The 17,297-nt window shown below is 44.8% G+C and overlaps 1 protein-coding gene across 2 annotated transcripts in view; it reads right to left on the bottom strand.

Moving 5' to 3' along the window:
• Positions 1 to 17,297, bottom strand: part of ift172 (intraflagellar transport 172) — a 179,456-nt gene that overhangs the window by 586 nt on the left and 161,573 nt on the right. For both annotated transcript variants that reach the window (XM_085996985.1, XM_085996986.1), the window contains 3 exons: positions 10,631 to 10,729; positions 5,025 to 5,178; positions 194 to 285 (listed from right to left, as the gene is read on the bottom strand). In XM_085996985.1, the coding sequence (XP_085853111.1) occupies positions 194 to 285; positions 5,025 to 5,178; positions 10,631 to 10,729 (345 nt within the window). The remainder of the gene's footprint in view (positions 1 to 193; positions 286 to 5,024; positions 5,179 to 10,630; positions 10,730 to 17,297) is intronic.

Below are 17,297 nucleotides of genomic sequence, written 5' to 3'. Positions count from 1 at the left end.
CCTAAATACCAAGACTAGATTATGTTTTATTTAATTTTGTCCTGGACGGAGAACAGGAACTGAATTAATATAAACTACAGTACTACGAGATCAAATCTCGAGTCCTACTCCACATTTTATGATAACTATTTACTGCTTCTGGGACAACTCTCCACATAACTTGAATACTATGGAACTTTGTGCAGTTACTTACTTTCACTGCCATGAGGAATTTGTTCCAGTCATCTTTGTTTGCTGCTTTTCCAGGTTTTTTGAATTCAATTTTGTTACGAAGTACTGGATAACCTAAGTAGCCATAAAAGAAATGGTTACTCAGTACATGAAAATGGTTAGCTTACTTTTTGAGGAAATCTGTTTGTAGATATATCATGATGTGTATAGGGGCAAAAGGGTCCAATGTTCCCTTGGGTTTTTAGGCATAAATATTATTTCTGTATAAATCCCCAATGACACAGTGGGTATATGTGCCGTGTGGTGTGGTACTGAGCCATTTAGAGCAGGAAGGTCATAGGTTCCATTACTGGTCTCTGATGAGCAGGCTGATCTCAGCCATAATGGTAACAAGCCATTACAACTAGCCTCTACATCCCTGAGCCAAGGTGGAGTAAAAAAACCAAAACAGGTTCTTAGAGGACAGGAACAGACTCAGTTGTGTTACCTCCCAGACCAAATGTACACACAAGAAAGCATTCTTGGGTGGTGTACCTGGGACTTGCCAGTGTTGGACCTATAACTGAGTAGAGTCACCACCTCCCAGAGAGTAGGCATAAGGGGAGATACATGAAAGAGATAAAGTAGGCATAGGCACACAGTACTTTTGGCCAGAGCAAGAGGAAGATGTTTGCCATTATTATTGCAGGCACTAAGAAGCTAGCACCTAAGGACAAAAATATGGTGAATTTAATTAATTCAAATCATCATACTGATCACTTTGCATTGACATTCATCGACAGACTTGGATCATTCTTCCCCCGTACATTTTTGGTTGATACACAGGTCATTCCGCCCCTCCACCAGCTTTACATATGCAGACGTGACTGATTTTAATTAAATCTTAAGAACATAAGAATATGAGAAAGCATGAAACACAAAAAAGCCATTTAGGCCCAATCCCTCTGCAGGACATATACAAGTTACTATAGCAGACTCTGCTCAACTCCTGTGGGAGATAACCAGCTACATATAAACCTCCAAGAATATAGAGCTTTGTGAATTTTTTTGCTGACCCCCCTCCCCCCCGAGTAATAAAGCAAAATTCCAAAATAATAATCCAATTTTGCAACCCTAACCAGTTGAATTCTACAGGTGATTCATCCATGATTCTAGCAATACGTGTTCCATAGATAATCTATATTTATCTTTATTCTTATAACCTTTAATCTGTTCCTAAAATAACCACTGGCCCAGAATTTTCTTAACAAAATAAGTGTGAATGACACGCACTGTTATTAATGTGCAAATCGACCAGCAACTTGTGGCAAGGAAAAGATACACTGTGAACTGCGAATCACCACAACTTGCTGGCCAATTTGTGCTGTTCCGCCGTTAACTTCATGAAAATGGCATTTCGCCCTTAACCTCCCCGTGACTTTCATGAAGTTGCTGCATTTGCACATTAGTTGCCCATTAAACTCGCCACAGAAAGTTAAGTCTAGTAATTAACAGCGCAAGAACCCTTTAAACTACATGATAATTGTTAATGACAGCCAATCAACCTCTCTTGTCCAGAAAGTGAACAATTAAAAGAGTGGAGTTTCATTCCTTCAGGTTGTGAATTGTTTTAGGAGATTTAAAAAATGTCAAATTTAAATTTTTAAATTTGTTTTCTTCCTTTTCCTTTGTCTGTTTTTCTCTCTCTCTTAATCCAATATTTCTTGCCCTCTCTTTAGTTCTCTTTCTGTACTTGATTTGACCTTGAATTAACCTATTTTAACTTGCACTTCCTTGTTCAGACCTTGTTCTGTTCATTTCAGCCCTTCAATCTGATTGGTTAAGGAGATACCCTTTGTCCCGTTGTTCACCAAGGTCTCAGATGCCCTCGCACTTACGGCAACTTTGTGGGTAAAAAAATGTTAAAACCTAAACGTGCATGAACAAGTCTAACTAACAGATGCCCCACTCCAGCACAATCTGGGCCATTACCTTGCTCTTTTTACTCAGTTTTCTCCCCTCCTCCTCTTTTTTCTTGTCATCTCTATTAAAGATACTGGGGGTTATATTGGACAGCCCCTAAAAACGGGTGCAGGGATCGCAATGCACGATTACCCCATGCCCGTTCAGTGTAATGCAGGCAGCATGCCAGCTTTGTGCTGCCTGCACCGCTTAAAGGGGAGGTGCATTGTGGCTGCTGCAGGTGCTGAGATCATGGGGAATAGTGCTGTGCAACAATCAACAACGGCTGACCATGGGAGAGGTTTTCGAACACTGCACTGGAGGTCTTGGTGGAGGAGGAGAGATGTTCTTAATCCGTAGGGGGGCAGGAGGCCCTCCAGACACACGATGAGAAGGCAGTGGGAACAGATAGTCAAAGAGGTCAATGCCAGGAGTTTGACCTCGAGGACTGGGATGTAGTGATGCAAGAAGTTTAATGACCTCTAGGAGTGGTCAAGGTCAGTGAATGCATCTTCAAATGCCATATCCTACTAGCCACACCACTAGTCTCAGCCACTGCTCAATTCACCACACCCCCATCACTCACCTACCAACAATCTTTATCAATCAATACCGAACATTCATATGCTTCACCTCACCCTCACACACTTAGCACTGTTGCAAGCCTCACACCTTGCACACACTACCAGCTATTCAACCACGACAGCCATATCACCCAAATATATTGCACAAGACTCACTGACACAATTCCCTCTCTCTTGCAGGAGAAGGTGGCGCACAACTGGAATCAGCAGGAACTAACCGGAGGGGGAGTTGCGCGCCTACATGTTCTAACTCCCATGGAGGAGATGGTGGTGGTCATTATGGGAAGGGCCATTGCTGAGGCTGTGGCCACCGGCGGGGCTGAATCCATTGAAGATGACGATATCCTCATATCTAATTGTCCATCTCACATCCCACTTCCCCCTCGCCCTACAATCTCTTCTGGCTTACAAGCTGCAGATGGTATAAGCGTGCATTTCTTACTTTCCCCTTTCCACTCACCACAACAATGTTCCCTTTAAGCTGCGTAGCGCTCTGCATGTCCAGCCAGTCTGCGGGCTTTTAAATAGAAAAACCGCACCTGAGCAGAATTTTGAATGACCCGTGCAGCTCGTTACAGGGACCGCGCGGGCCAAAAATTTTTTTAGAGGGATTGTTGCACCACAACCGTATCCATATCCCTTATACCTTTCAGATAATCAAGAACTGCAACCTGCCCAGGCAGTGGAGGAAGACCAAGAACACAGTGATGATGGAAGACACACCGACACTTAATTTCACACTCGCAGCCACCAGCTTAGATACTGTGACTGCACGTATCTTAGAGGATAGCATAGAGGCAGGATCTGCACGTGGCAAGACACCGGGCACAAGTATGCTGTAGCCAGGGCAGGGGGGCAAGGATAGTGCAGGTGACTGCTTGCCGGAGGGCAAGGTCTCACACGAGTTCTGCTGCAGAGGTCTCGGATGAGGACTTCGATAGACCAGGCTACAGAAGAAGGCTGATGGGTGTACACAACAAAATGGTTGGTGCATTGGGAAGCCTGCCAGAAAGCCTGCGTTCAATGTCAAGGAGCATGGAGGAGTCCGGTAGCAATTTAGCACAGGGTTTTGAACAGAGCGTGGAACTGGTGGCCAACTCCATCAACACACTTGTGGAACCAACCATGATGCAGCGTCTGATGACTGATGTCTCGGCTTCCATTGCAGCACAAGCAGCTTCCACCAGAAGTCTGAGTGTTCCAGTGAAAGCTCAGACTGCTGTCATGCAATCTTAGCTTGCTGCCACGTAAGCTCAGACTGCTGCCATCATGGCTGTGGAGACTAGTGTTCAAAGGGGCTTCCAGGGTGTCACAGCAGTCCAGCCATCTGTCCTCTAACAGATTATTAGGATTGCTGAGGCGCCGCCACGGGGAGTGGCAGTGGTCCCAATGGAGCATGAACCTGCTGTCCTCTCAGGATGATAGCATTCATGATCCCACCCCTGCTGTTGCCTGTCAGCATTGTGGCCAAGAGGACAATGTGATGGCCAGTGCCAGAGGGAAGGTCAGTGACAGAGTGTGGGACTTTTGGTGACTGGGGAGTTGGGGTTAAAGTTACTGGTATTGCACTTGAACTAGTTCTTCACGTACAGCCCGGGCAGAAAGGGGCTGTATTGGTTGCAGCCTCCCTTCCTCTTCCTCGTCTTCTGCCTCCTCCTCCTCCTCCTCCTCATGCTCTGCTCCTCAGCTTCTCATCCGATAGGTGGTGGAAAGGGTTCCCTCAAGATCGCAAGGTTGTGCAGCATGCAGCATACCACCACATGGACCTCCAAAATGGCAGCCCTGGCGTCAAATCAGCGTTGCACGCTGCATGATCTGTCTGCTCTGCATACTTCCGGTGGACATTAAGTGCACACGTACTAATCCCTTTACTAAGATGGCGTCTAGCGCGCTTTGCCGCAAAAGTGCGCGCGCACCATGGACGCCATTTTGGAACCCTAAGAAGACTCATAGCGCCCAAGAAAAGGGTGCTACTATGTCCAATTTTGTGGCCAGTAACTCTTGCTGGTGAACCTTCCGTTGGCACTGGCATCGATCCAGCAGCTTTCCCAAGTGGTTACTTTTCATGTTTGCACCTAGACAGCATCAGCAAGTTATGTGACCAAGTAAGGTCTCTAAGTCTAAATGTCATACTGGTGCAGTATGGGTTAAGACAATATTGACAGAGTAGACTTTTATCATGCTTTTAATCCAGGTTATAATTTTGGCTGAGGGGTGCTTAAATGGATGAAGAGTAGGTAAATGTTCCATTTCCCAGCATTGTAATTCCTTACCTTACTGTGACAAATAATTAACCCCCAGCTGTACTTAACATAAAATAATCATCACCTGTTATTATACAAGGAAGAGAACGGATCCCAGTATTTACAGCCATTAAAGAGGCTTCATAAGTGTCTCGTTCATCTGTTGGTAGGACTTGCTCAACTCGCTGGTCCATAGACACAGTGAGAACCCAATCCCTAATTTCCTCACGCTTATCCTCCTGAAAAAAAAAAGAAACTTTAACTGCATTGCTATGCAAGGAACTGTGAAATGAAACAAGTTAAGCTGAAGCAAAACTACTGCTAGAAAAAGGAGTTCAGAAAGCCTCAGCATTTGTTTCTGATCAGCCGCAGTTATCTCAGAACATCAGGCCATTAAAACATTTTTTTTTAATGATTTCCATTTTTGAAAAACCTACATAGAAACATAGAAGATAGGAGCAGGAGTAGGCCATTCAGCCCCTCGAGCCTGCTCCGCCATTCAATGCGATCATGGCTGATCATCCAAATTCCCTGCTTTCTCCCCATACCCCTTGATCCCTTTCGCCTTAAGAAATATATCTAACTCCTTCTTGAATATATTTAATGAATTGGCCTCTACTGCCTTCTGTGGTAGAAAATTCCACAGGTTCACCACTCTCTGGGTGAAGAAATTCCTCATTTCTGTCCTAAATGGCCTACCCCTTATCCTTAGACTGTGACCCCTGGTTCTGGACTCCCCGACCATCAGGAACATCCTTCCTGCATCTAGTCTGTCCAGTCCTGTCAGAATTTTATAAGTTTCAATGAGATCCCCTCTCATTCTTCTAAACTCCAGCGAGTACAAGCCCAATCGACCTCTCCTCATACGTCATTCCTGCCATCCCAGGTATCAGGTCACTTCACCTGAAGAAGGAGCAGCGCTCCGAAAGCTTGTGATTTCAAATAAAGCTGTTGGACTATAACCTGGTGTTGTGTGACTTCTTACAGGTATCAGACTGGTGAATCTTCGCTGAACTCCTTCCATAGCAAGAACATTCTTCCTCAGATAAGGCAACCAAAACTGCACACAATACTCAAGATGTGGTCTCACCAAGGCCCTGTACAACTGCAGCAAGACATCCTTGTTCCTGTACTTGAATCCTCTCGCTACGAAGGCCAACATACCATTTGCCTTCTTAACCGCCTGCTGCACCTGCATGCTTACCTTCAGCGACTGGTGCACAAGGACACCCAGGTCTCGTTGCACTTCCCCTTCTCCTAATCTATTGCCGTTCAGATAATAATCTGCCTTCCTGTTTTTGCCACCAAAGCAGATAACCTCACATTTATCCACGTTATATTGCATCTGCCATGCTTCTACCCAATCACCCAACCTGTCCAAATCATCCTGGAGTTTCTCAGCATCCTCCTCACAGCACACACGCCCACCCAGCTTTGTGTCGTCTGCAAATTTGGAGATATTACATCTAGTTCCCTTGTCTAGATCATTAATATATATTGTGAATAGCTGGGGTCCAAGGACCGATCCCTGCGGTACCCCACTCGTCACTGCCTGCCACTCGGAAAAAGACCCGTTTATTCCAACTCTTTGCTTTCTGTCTGCCAACCAGTTTTCTATCCAAGTCAATACCTTACCCCCAATCCCATGTGCCTTAACTTTACACGCTAATCTCTTATGCGGGACCTTATCGAAAGCCTTCTGAAAGTCCAAATACACCACATCCACTGGTTCTCCCTTATCTATTTTACCAGTTACATCCTCAAAAAATTCCAGTAGATTAGTCAAGCATGATTTACCTTTTGTAAATTCATGTCGACTTTGTCCGATCCGGTCACTGTTTTCCAAGTGCTCTGTTATTACATCTTTTATAATGGACTCTAGCATTTTCCCCACTACCGATGTCAGGCTTAGCGGTCTGTAATTCCCCATTTTCTCTCTACCACCTTTTTTGAATAGTGGGGTAACATTAGCTACCCTCCACTCCATGGGTACTGTTCCAGATTCCATCGAATGCTGGAAGATGACCAGCAATGCATCTACTATTTCTAGGGCCACTTCCTTAAGTACTCTAGGATGTAGATTATCAGGCCCTGGAGATTTATCAGCCTTCAATCCCATCAATTTCCCTAACACCATTTCCCTACAAATACTGATTTCTTTCAGTTCCTCCCTTTCATCAGACCCTATGTTCCCCGACATCTCTGGGAGGTTATTTGTGTCCTCCTTTGTGAAGACAGAACCAAAATATGTATTTAATTGGTCTGCCATTTCTTTGTTCCCCATTATAAATTCTCCTGATTCTGACTGCAAGGGACCTACGCTTGACTTCACCAATCTTTTTCTCTTCACATATCTATAAAAGCTTTTACCGTCAGTTTTTATGTTCCCTGAAAGCTTACTCTCATATTCTATTTTCCCCTTCTTAATTAATCCCTTTGTCCTCCTTTGTTGAATCCTAAACTGCCCCCAATCCTCAGGTTTACTGCTTTTTCTGGCCAATTTATATGTCCTCTCCTTGGATCTTATGCTATCCCTAATTTCCCTTGTTAGCCACGGTTGAGTCACCTTTTTTGTTTTATTTTTATGCCAAACTGGGATGAACAAATTCTGTAGTTCATCCATGCGGTCTTTGAATGTTTGCCATTGCCTATCCACCATCAACCCTTTGAGTGACATTCCCCAATCAATCCTACCCAACTCGTGCCTCAGACCATCGTAGTTTCCTTTATTTAAATTCAGGACCCTAGTCTCTGAGTCAACTACTTCATTCTCCATCTTAATGAAGAATTCGATCATATTATGATCGCTCCGACCCAAGGGGCCTTGTACAACAAGATTGCTAATTAATCCTTTCTCGTTACATAATACCCAGTCTAAGATGGCCTGATGTCTGGTTGGTTCCTCGACATATTGGTCCAGGAAACCATCCCGTAAACACTCCAGGAATTCCTCCTCCACAGTATTGTTACTAATTTGGTTAGCCCAATCTATATGTAGATTAAAGTCACCCATGATGACTGCTGTGCCCTTATTGCACGATTCTCTAATTTCCCTTTTAATGCCATCCCCAATCTCCGCATTACTGTTTGGGGGTCTATATACCACTCCCACTAACATTTTCTGCCCCTTGGTATTTCTCAGTTCTACCCATACAGATTCCACATCATCAGAGCTAATATCCTTCCTTACAATTGTGTTAATCCCTTCTTTAACCAGCAATGCTACCCCACCTCCCTTTCCTTTTTGCCTATCTTTCCTGAATAATGAATAATCCCTGGATGTTGAGTTCCCAGCCTTGGCCACCCTGGAGCCATGTTTCCGTAATCCCAATCAAATCATATTCGTTTACCACTATTTGTGCAGCCAATTCATCCACCTTATTACAAATGCTCCTCGCATTAAGACACAAAGCCATCAGGCTTGTTTTTTTAACGCTCTTAGACCTATTAGAATTATTATTTACTGTGGCCATGTTTGATTTAAACCGTTGATTTCTCTGACTGCCACTTGTGTTTTTCTCCTTCCTATCTTTTGCTCTTATCCTTGTTTCCCTTTCCTCTGTCCACCTGCTCAGGTTCCCAACCCCCTGCCATTTTAGTTTAAACCCTCCCCAGGGCACTAGCAAACACTCCCCCTAGGACATCGGTCCCGGCCCTACCCAGGTGCAAACCGTCTGGTTTGAACTGGTCCCACCTCCCCCAGAACTGGTTCCAATGTCCCAGGAATTTGAATCCCTCCCCCTCGCACCATTCCTCTAGCCATGTATTTATCTGAAATATCCTTCTATTTCTACTCTGACTAGCACGTGGCACTGGTAGCAATCCTGAGATTACTACCTTTGAAGTCCTATTTTTTAATTTACCTCCTAATTCCCTATATTCAGCTTTTAGGACCTCATCCCGTTTTTACCTATATCGTTGGTACCTATATGCACCACGACAACTGGCTGTTCACCCTCCCGTTCCAAAATGTTCTGCAGCCGCTCTGAGACATCCTTGACCCTTGCACCAGGGAGGCAACACACCATCCTGGAGTCTCGTTTGCGGCCGCAGAAACGCCTATCTATTCCCCTTACAATAGAATCCCCTATTACTATAGCTCTACCCCTCTTTTGCCTCCCGTCCTGTGCAGCAGAGCCGCCCCGGTGCCAGGAAGTTGGCTGCTGCTGCCTTCCTCTGATAAGCCATCCCCCCCAACAGTATTCAAAGTGGTGTATCTGTTTGAGAGGGGGATGTCCACAGGGGACCCCTGCACTACCTGCCTGCGCCTAGTACTCTGTCTGTTGGTCACCCCTTCCCTTTCTGCCTGTCCAACCTTTGCCTGCGGTGTGACCAACTGCTTAAACGTGATATCCACGACGTCCTCAGCATCGCGAATGGTCCAGTATGTGTCCAATTGCAGCTCCAGCGCCGCAATGCGGTCTGCCAGTAGCTGCAGCTGGACACACTTCCTGCACACATAGTTGTCAGGGACACAGGAAGTGTCCCTGAGTTCCCACATAGCGCAGGAGGAGCATACCACGGGGCTGGGCTCTCCTGTCATGACTTACCCTTTAATTAATACATGGAATAACATTGTGACCAATACTTTACGGGTACGGTAGCATAGTGGTTATGTTACTGGACTAGTAATCTAGAGGCCTGGACTAATGATTATGAGTTCAAATCCCACCACGGCAGCTGGGGAATTTAAATTCAATTAAATAAATCTGGAATAAAAAGCTAGTATTGGTCATGGTGACCATGAAACTACTGGATTGTCGTAAAAACCCATCTGGTTCAGTAATGTCCTTTAGGGAAGGAAATCTGCCGTTCTTACCCGGTCTGGCCTATATGTGACTCCAGACCCACAGCAATATGGTTGACTCTTAATTGCCCTCTGAAATGGCCTAGCAAGCCACTCAGTTATATTGAAGAAGACGGCTCACCACCAGCTTCTCAAGGGCCATTAGGGATGGGCAATATATGCTGGCTTTGCCGGTGACGTACACATCGTGTGAATGAATTAAAAAAACTGTCACTTGAACTTCTGATGAGACTTCAATGAGAAAATATATTAAAATAAATGGCTGAAACTTTCAGCCTGTATTATGGGTTAGCTATTGCCTGAAGAGTTACATGCATTAACACTCCTTGGTAGCTCTATTTAGAACATATTCCCATTATTAATCGGCAACCGTAGTAAAGGAAGATTAACACATAATTGGGAGGAGAATATTAATTTAGATAGAGGTATGAAAGTTCAAAGACTGCAATACACATAAGCGCTAGATGAGCCAGGTAATGTGAAAACATGTTGAGGGCATAATTATGTACGGGTAGGAGCCACTGAGAACATGGGAACATCTACAGGTATAAATAAATAGCAAATAATCTCAGTGGTGCCACAGAGGCCAGAAACATTCATTTTTCATCAATGAAGACATTTCAAAATCCAAAATAAACCTTTTTATTCCCCAGTTTATTCAAAATCATATGTTGGCTATTTCAAATACTATTCAATTTAGGGGCTTTTGAACAGAGCTGCTCTGATTCAAAAACAAACTAAGACTACACTAGAATAGCAACACTCCATTAAGAAATTCAACTCCAAAATTCAGATTTGGTATTCAAATTTGGAATCACATGATATTATTACCAATGGACACAACACATAATACACAGACCTATGACATTTGCTTTTGAACTTACTGAAATGTGCTGTTTTACAGGGACAGGTATTTCAAATGGAATATCTGTATCTTGAAAGTCAGAATGGTCAAGTGCATCAAGATTCCCTTCCTCAATCGCCTGTAAACATAAGATGAACAAGAACATTACGATAATCTTTAGTCAGCACTTTGAAGACTATTTGGTTTACAGGGCCGATTGACTCTGTTATAATTTCCAACATAAAACTTTCTAATGTATATTTCATGCCTAATTTTAAAAGCAATCAAATAGCAGATTTATTCTAGCCGTGGTGAGGCTTTAATACTGAGCACTACAGTATTAAGGGTGACAAGATGCTGCAGCTTGTTGGAAGGTAGATGCACAACATCATGGTGCTGGGAATGCTGGTTCAGTCCCTGCATTAGTCAGTTCCAATTCTTAACCCCGTGATTGTGGGATTAATGCCAGAGGCTCGTTCAAAGGGGCACTGATCGAGGTTGAGGTCTGAGAGCAGGTCACCCAGCTGCCCCCTCAAACACAGATGCTGCCTAGGTGATTCATACCTGCATGTAAAAAAATACCTTAATGATATTCAATCAGAATAGGTGTCTTCATCATATTCTGCACTGCTGCACAAACTGAAACTCAGTTTCGTTTTTGCCTTTTTAGGTTACCAGTACCATGCATGATTCCCCAATCCACTGCCCTATCACTCTGCAGTATAAGGTGTAGTGCACAATGTTTGTAGTGCATCTTTAAGGAGAGAACAAGGGCAGTCAGTATTAATGCACCACCAAGCAATTTTATTAATTATCTGTTGACTCACTCAGTCTTAATGGTAACCCAGCAGCAGTTATTTACTAAACAGAGTTTTAAAAAACAGATGTAGTGAGGCGGGTGGGATCCTGGGAAATCCCAATGGCCTTCATGCCGATTTGCTCCTGACTTAATTTTCTTGTGATCCAGTCTTAAGTAAAATTACTTTTTTTGAACAGAGCGGTTGATCAGGAGCAACAGAATTGGTGACACTCTATTGCACCCAACTTGCTGGTCTGAAAACATCAAAGCTTCCTTGGTTTCCATCTCACAGGTGAAACAATGTTATTAGGGAGCAGGGTTGTCCCAACATCCCTTGCTTTGTAAAACTGATCTATTCTCAACATTAGCATCAAGTGGGACACAGAAGGATGATGGGGAGCGATTTCAAAAGCAGAGATGGGAGGGAGGTCTGAGAAAGCACCAAAGATATACATGAGCAGCGCTGTTACCTCATTTTACATATGTGTGAGTAAGTCAACAGGTTAACTTGTTTGCACAAATTAAGTTATGCCTAATTAGTATAATTCATTAATTAATTCATTATCTCAAGCCTTATGGCATAGTGAATTCTGTAAAGACAGAGGCCTCAAAATAAGTTACGTGTGATCCGGGCAGCCGTGCTCGGATTGCAGCCGCCATGGAACTCCGTTGTTCACATCACCAAAGCTCACAGGATCAGGCGAGTCATCAAAGAGTGCTGTGAGTTTGGGTAAGTGGGGTGTTAGGTGCTTTTTTCAAACTTTAACTCTGTGGGTTGTAGTTAATAAGGCCTTTCTGGCACAGAGTGACTGTTGGTAAACCATTTAACTGGTGTAACTAGAGGGATTGATTTAATTTAAATCCAATTAATTAAAGGGGATACTAGCATCTAAAATCGGGCAGAGGGTGTCCATAACTAACAATAAAAAATTTAATTAATTACATAGAATGGAGCAGGTGATGTGTTACTGTTGCGAGATGTGGGAGCTGGTGAACCCCATTGAGGCTCACGGTGATTACGTCTGTGACAAGTGTCTGCTGCTACAGGAACTCCAGCTCCGTGTTGATGAGCTGGAGTCTGAGCTTCAGACACTGCGACACATCAGGGAGGGGGAGAAGTACCTGGACTCTGTGTATCAGGAGGTGGTCACACCTATGAAGTTAAGTAATTCAGATGTAGCCCATGGTCAGGGACAGGACGGTGTGACTACGAGTGAGGCAGGTACGGGGATCCAGGAGGTAGAGCTGGAGGAGCCGCAGCCCTTGCTCTTGTCCAACAGGTTTGAAGTTCTTACTCCTTGTGGGGACAGGAGCAGGGACTGCAGGGAGGATGAGCAACCTGGCCACAGCGCCGTGGTACAGGGGGCCATTCAAGAGGGGGGAGTAAATAGAAATGTTGCAGTGGTAGGGGATAGTATTATTAGGGGGATAGATAGAGTTCTCTGCAGCCGAGAGTGAGAGTCCCGAAGGCTGTGTTGCCTACCCGGTGCCAGGGTTAAGGACATGTCCTCTGGGCTGGAAAGAAACTTGCAGTGGGAGGGGGTGGATCCAGTTGTCGTGGTCCATGTTGGTACAAATGACGTAGATAGGACTAGGAAGCCGGTTCTGTTAAAAGGAGTACGAGCAGCTAGGGGTCAAATTAAAAAACAGAACCTCAAGGGTAATAATCTCTGGATTATTACCTGAGCCACGAGCGAATTTGGCTAGGACAAATAAAATTAGAGAGTTAAATGCGTGGCTCAAAGACTGGTGTGGGAGAAATGGGTTTTGCTTCCTGGGACACTGGCACCAGTACTGGGGCAGGAGGGAGCTGTTCCGTTGGGACGGGCTTCACTTGGCCAGTGCTGGGACTCGAGTCCTGGCGGATCATATAACTAGGGCTGTAGAGAGGGCTTTAAACTAACTAGTGGGGGGAGGTTCCTAGAGAGCAAATAATAAAAATGACAACAGAGAAGGTCATAGACTTAGGTAGTAGTGGGGAAATTAAAAACCAGAGCGTGTCAGGAAGGGGCAGAAGGTATGGAGTAAAAGGTAAAGTAATAAAAAGGGCAAAAGCAGGAACTAAGTGTCACAAAACATATATGAAAGTTCTCTATCTGAATGCACGTAGCATTCGTAACAAAATAGACGAGTTAATGGCACAAATAACTACATATGGGTATGATCTTGTGGCCATTACAGAAACATGGCTGCAGGGTGACAATGCCTGGGAATTAAACATACCAGGTTATTTAACGATCAGGAAGGACAGGCAGGAAGGAAGGGGAGGTGGGGTGGCTATGTTAATAAAGGAAGGAATCACTGTAATACAGAGAAATGATATTGGGTCAAAAGATCAGGATAATGAAACAGTTTGGGTGGAGGTAAGGAATAATAAGGGGAAAAAAACCACTAGTGGGCATAGTCTATAGGCCTCCGAACAGTTGCAACTCTGTTGGACGGAGTATTAATCAGGAATAGTTGAGGCTTGTAATAAGGGAACATCTATAATTATGGGGGATTTTAACTATCATATTAATTGGACAAATCAAATTGGGCAGGGCTGCCTTGAGGATGAGTTCATTGAGTGTATGAGGGATGGGTTTCTTGAGCAGTATGTAACTGAACCGACCAGGGGGCAAGCAACCTTAGATCTGGTCCTGTGTAACGAGACAGGATTAATTAAAAATGTCCTAGTAAAGGATCCCCTTGGAATGAGTGACCATAACATGGTTGAATTCCATATTCAATTAGAGGGTGAGAAGGTTGGATCTCAAACAAGCGTGCTAAGCTTGAATAAAGGAGACTATGAAGGTATGAGAGCGGAATTGAGTAGAGTGGATTGGGAAAATAGATTAAAGGGTAAGACGATACATGATCAGTGGTGTACATTTAAGGAGTTATTTTACAACTTCCAAAAAAAATATATTCCACTGAAAAGAAAAGGGTGTAAAAGAAAAGACAGCCATCCGTGGCTAAGTAAAGAAATTAAGGATAGTATTTGACTAAAAACAAGGGCATATAAGGTAGCCAAATCTAGTGGCAGGATAGAGGATTAGGAAAACTTTAAAAGACAGCAAAAATAACAAAAAGATTGATTAAGAAAGGGAAGATAGATTATGAAAGTAAATTAGCAAAAAATATAAAAACAGAAAGTAAGAGTTTTTATAGTTATATAAAAAGAAAAAGGGTGGCTAAAGTAAATGTTGGTCCCTTAGAGGATAAGACCGGGAAATTAATGGTGGGAAATATGGAGATGGCAAAAACACTGAATGAATATTTTGTATCAGTCTTTACAGTAGAGGACACTAAGAATATCCCAACACTGGACAAACAGGGGGCTATAGGGGGGGAGGAGCTAAACACGATCAAAATCACTAAGGAAGTGGTACTCGGTAAAATAATGGGACTCAAGGCAGATAAATCACCTGGACCTGATGGCTTACATCCTAGGGTCTTGAGGGAAGTGGCGGTAGGGATTGTGGATGCATTAGTAATAATTTTCCAAAACTCCCTGGACTCAACAAAGGTCCCGGCAGACTGGAAAACTGCTAATGTAACATCCTTATTTAAAAAGGGCAGTAGACAGAAGGCTGGAAACTATAGACCGGTTAGCCTAACATCTGTGGTAGGTAAAATTTTGGAGTCCATTATTAAGGAGACAGTAACAGGACATTTGGATAATCATAATTTAATAGGACAAAGTCAGCATGGTTTTATGAAGGGAAGTCATGTTTGACAAATTTGCTGGAGTTCTTTGAGGAAGTAACATATAGGGTGGATAAAGGGGAACCAGTGGACGTAGTGTATTTAGACTTCCAAAAGGCATTTGACAAGGTGCCACACAAAAGATTATTGCTTAAGATAAAAAATCACGGGATTGGGGGTAATATTCTGGCATGGATAGAGGATTGGCTATCTAACAGAAGGCAGAGAGTTGGGATAAATGGTTCATTCTCAGACTGGCAATCAGTAACTAGTGGTGTTCCGCAGGGGTCAGTGCTGGGTCCCCAACTCTTTACAATCTATATTAACGATTTGGAGGAGGGGACCGAGTGTAACATACCAAAGTTTGCAGATGATACTAAGATGGGAGGGAAAGTAGTGAGTGAGGAGGACATAAAAAACCTGCAAGGGGACATAGACAGGCTAAGTAAGTGGGCAGAGATTTGGCAGATGGAATACAATACTGGAAAGTGTGAGGTTATGCACTTTGGCAGGAAAAATCGTAGAGCAAGTGATGCGCTATCAACATGGTCCTGACCTCCTCGATGGAGTAGGGCAGGTTACGGGATTTGATGAAGTGAAAAAACCTGGTGACCCCCGGGTGGCAGAGGTCATTGTGGAGGGTCTTCAGTCTATCGACCTGCGCGTTGGCGCATGTACCACGTGATAGGGCATCTGGGGGCTCATTGAGTTTCCCGGGCCGGTACAAGATATCGTAATTGTAGGTGGAGAGTTCGATTCTCCACCTCAAGATCTTGTCGTTCTTGATTTTGCCCCTCTGCTTATTATTAAACATAAAAGCTACTGAACGCTGGTCAGTGAGCAGGGTAAATCGTTTTCCGGCCAGGTAATGCCTCCAATGTCGCACAGCTTCCACAATGGCCTGGGCCTCCTTTTCGACAGAGGAGTGTCGAATCTCGGGGCCCTGGAGGGTCCTTGAGAAAAAGGCCACTGGTCTCCCCGCCTGGTTAAGGGTTGCAGCTAGGGCAAAGTCGGATGCGTCGCTCTCCACTTGGAAAGGGATGGACTCATCCACTGCGTGCATTGTGGCCTTCGCAATATGAGAGTGAAGGCTGCACAGGCCTCTGCTGTCAGGGGGAAGGAGGTGGACTTGATGAGGGGTCTGGCTTTGTCCGCATAGTTGGGCACCCACTGAGCATAGTACGAGAAAAACCCTAGGCATCTCTTCAGTGCTTTTTGGCAGTGGGGGAGGGGGGAGCTCCATAAGGGGGCGCATCCTGTCGGGGTCGGGGCCGATGACTCCGTTCTCCACTACACAGCCAAGAATGGCAAGGCGCTTGGTACGAAACATACATTTGTCCTTGTTGTATGTTAGGTTCAGCCGCTGGGCCGTACGGAGGAATTTCTCTAGATTAACATCATGGTCCTGCTGGTCGCGGCCGCAGATGGTGACGTTGTCTAGATAGGGGAAAGTGGCCTGGAGCGCGTTCTGGTCGACCATCCGGTCCATCTCCCGTTGGAAGACTGAAACCCCGTTGGTGACGCCGAAGGGAACTCTGAGGAAGTGGTAGAGACGACCGTCAGCTTCAAAAGCTGTGTACTGGCGGTCCTCAGCCCTGATGGGGAGCTGGTGGTATGCCGACTTCAGATCAATCGTCGAGAACACCCGGTATTGTGCTATCTGATTGACCATGTCAGATATGCGGGGAGTGGGTATGCATCTAGCTGGGTGTAGCGATTGATCGTCTGGCTGTAGTCAATAACTAGGCGCTGTTTTTCGCCAGTCTTCACTACCACCACTTGTGCTCGCCATGGGCTGGTGCTACTTTCAATAATCCCTTCCTTCAGGAGTCTTGCTACCTCTGATTTAATGAAGCTCCTATCCCCGGCACTGTAACGCCTGCTTTTGGTAGCGATGGGCTTACAGTCGCGGGTGAGGTTAGCGAACAAGGAGGGGGGGGGGGGACTTTAAGGGTGGAGAGGCTGCAAATGGTGCGCGGCGGGCGATTTAAAAGCTGCTGGCTGCAGACTGTGAGTGGGGGGAGGGGTCCGTCGTACGCTAATGTGACACTCTTAAGGTGGCACTGAAAATCCAACCCCAGTAGAACGGCAGCGCAAAGATGGGGCAGGACCAGGAGTTTAAAATTTTTGTATTCTGTGCCCCTTTCTGAAAGGGTCACTACACAGTAGCCACCGACGTCCGCTGACTGGGCTTTGGAAGCCAAAGAGATCCGATGTCGCG

The sequence above is a fragment of the Somniosus microcephalus genome, chromosome 9, assembly GCF_052327205.1.
Source record: "Somniosus microcephalus isolate GS21.2 chromosome 9, FLI_Smic_1.0, whole genome shotgun sequence".
In the NCBI taxonomy this organism is placed as follows: Eukaryota; Metazoa; Chordata; class Chondrichthyes; order Squaliformes; family Somniosidae; genus Somniosus; species Somniosus microcephalus.
Note: the sequence above shows the minus strand (reverse complement) of the source record. Positions and strands in the feature narration are given on the sequence as shown.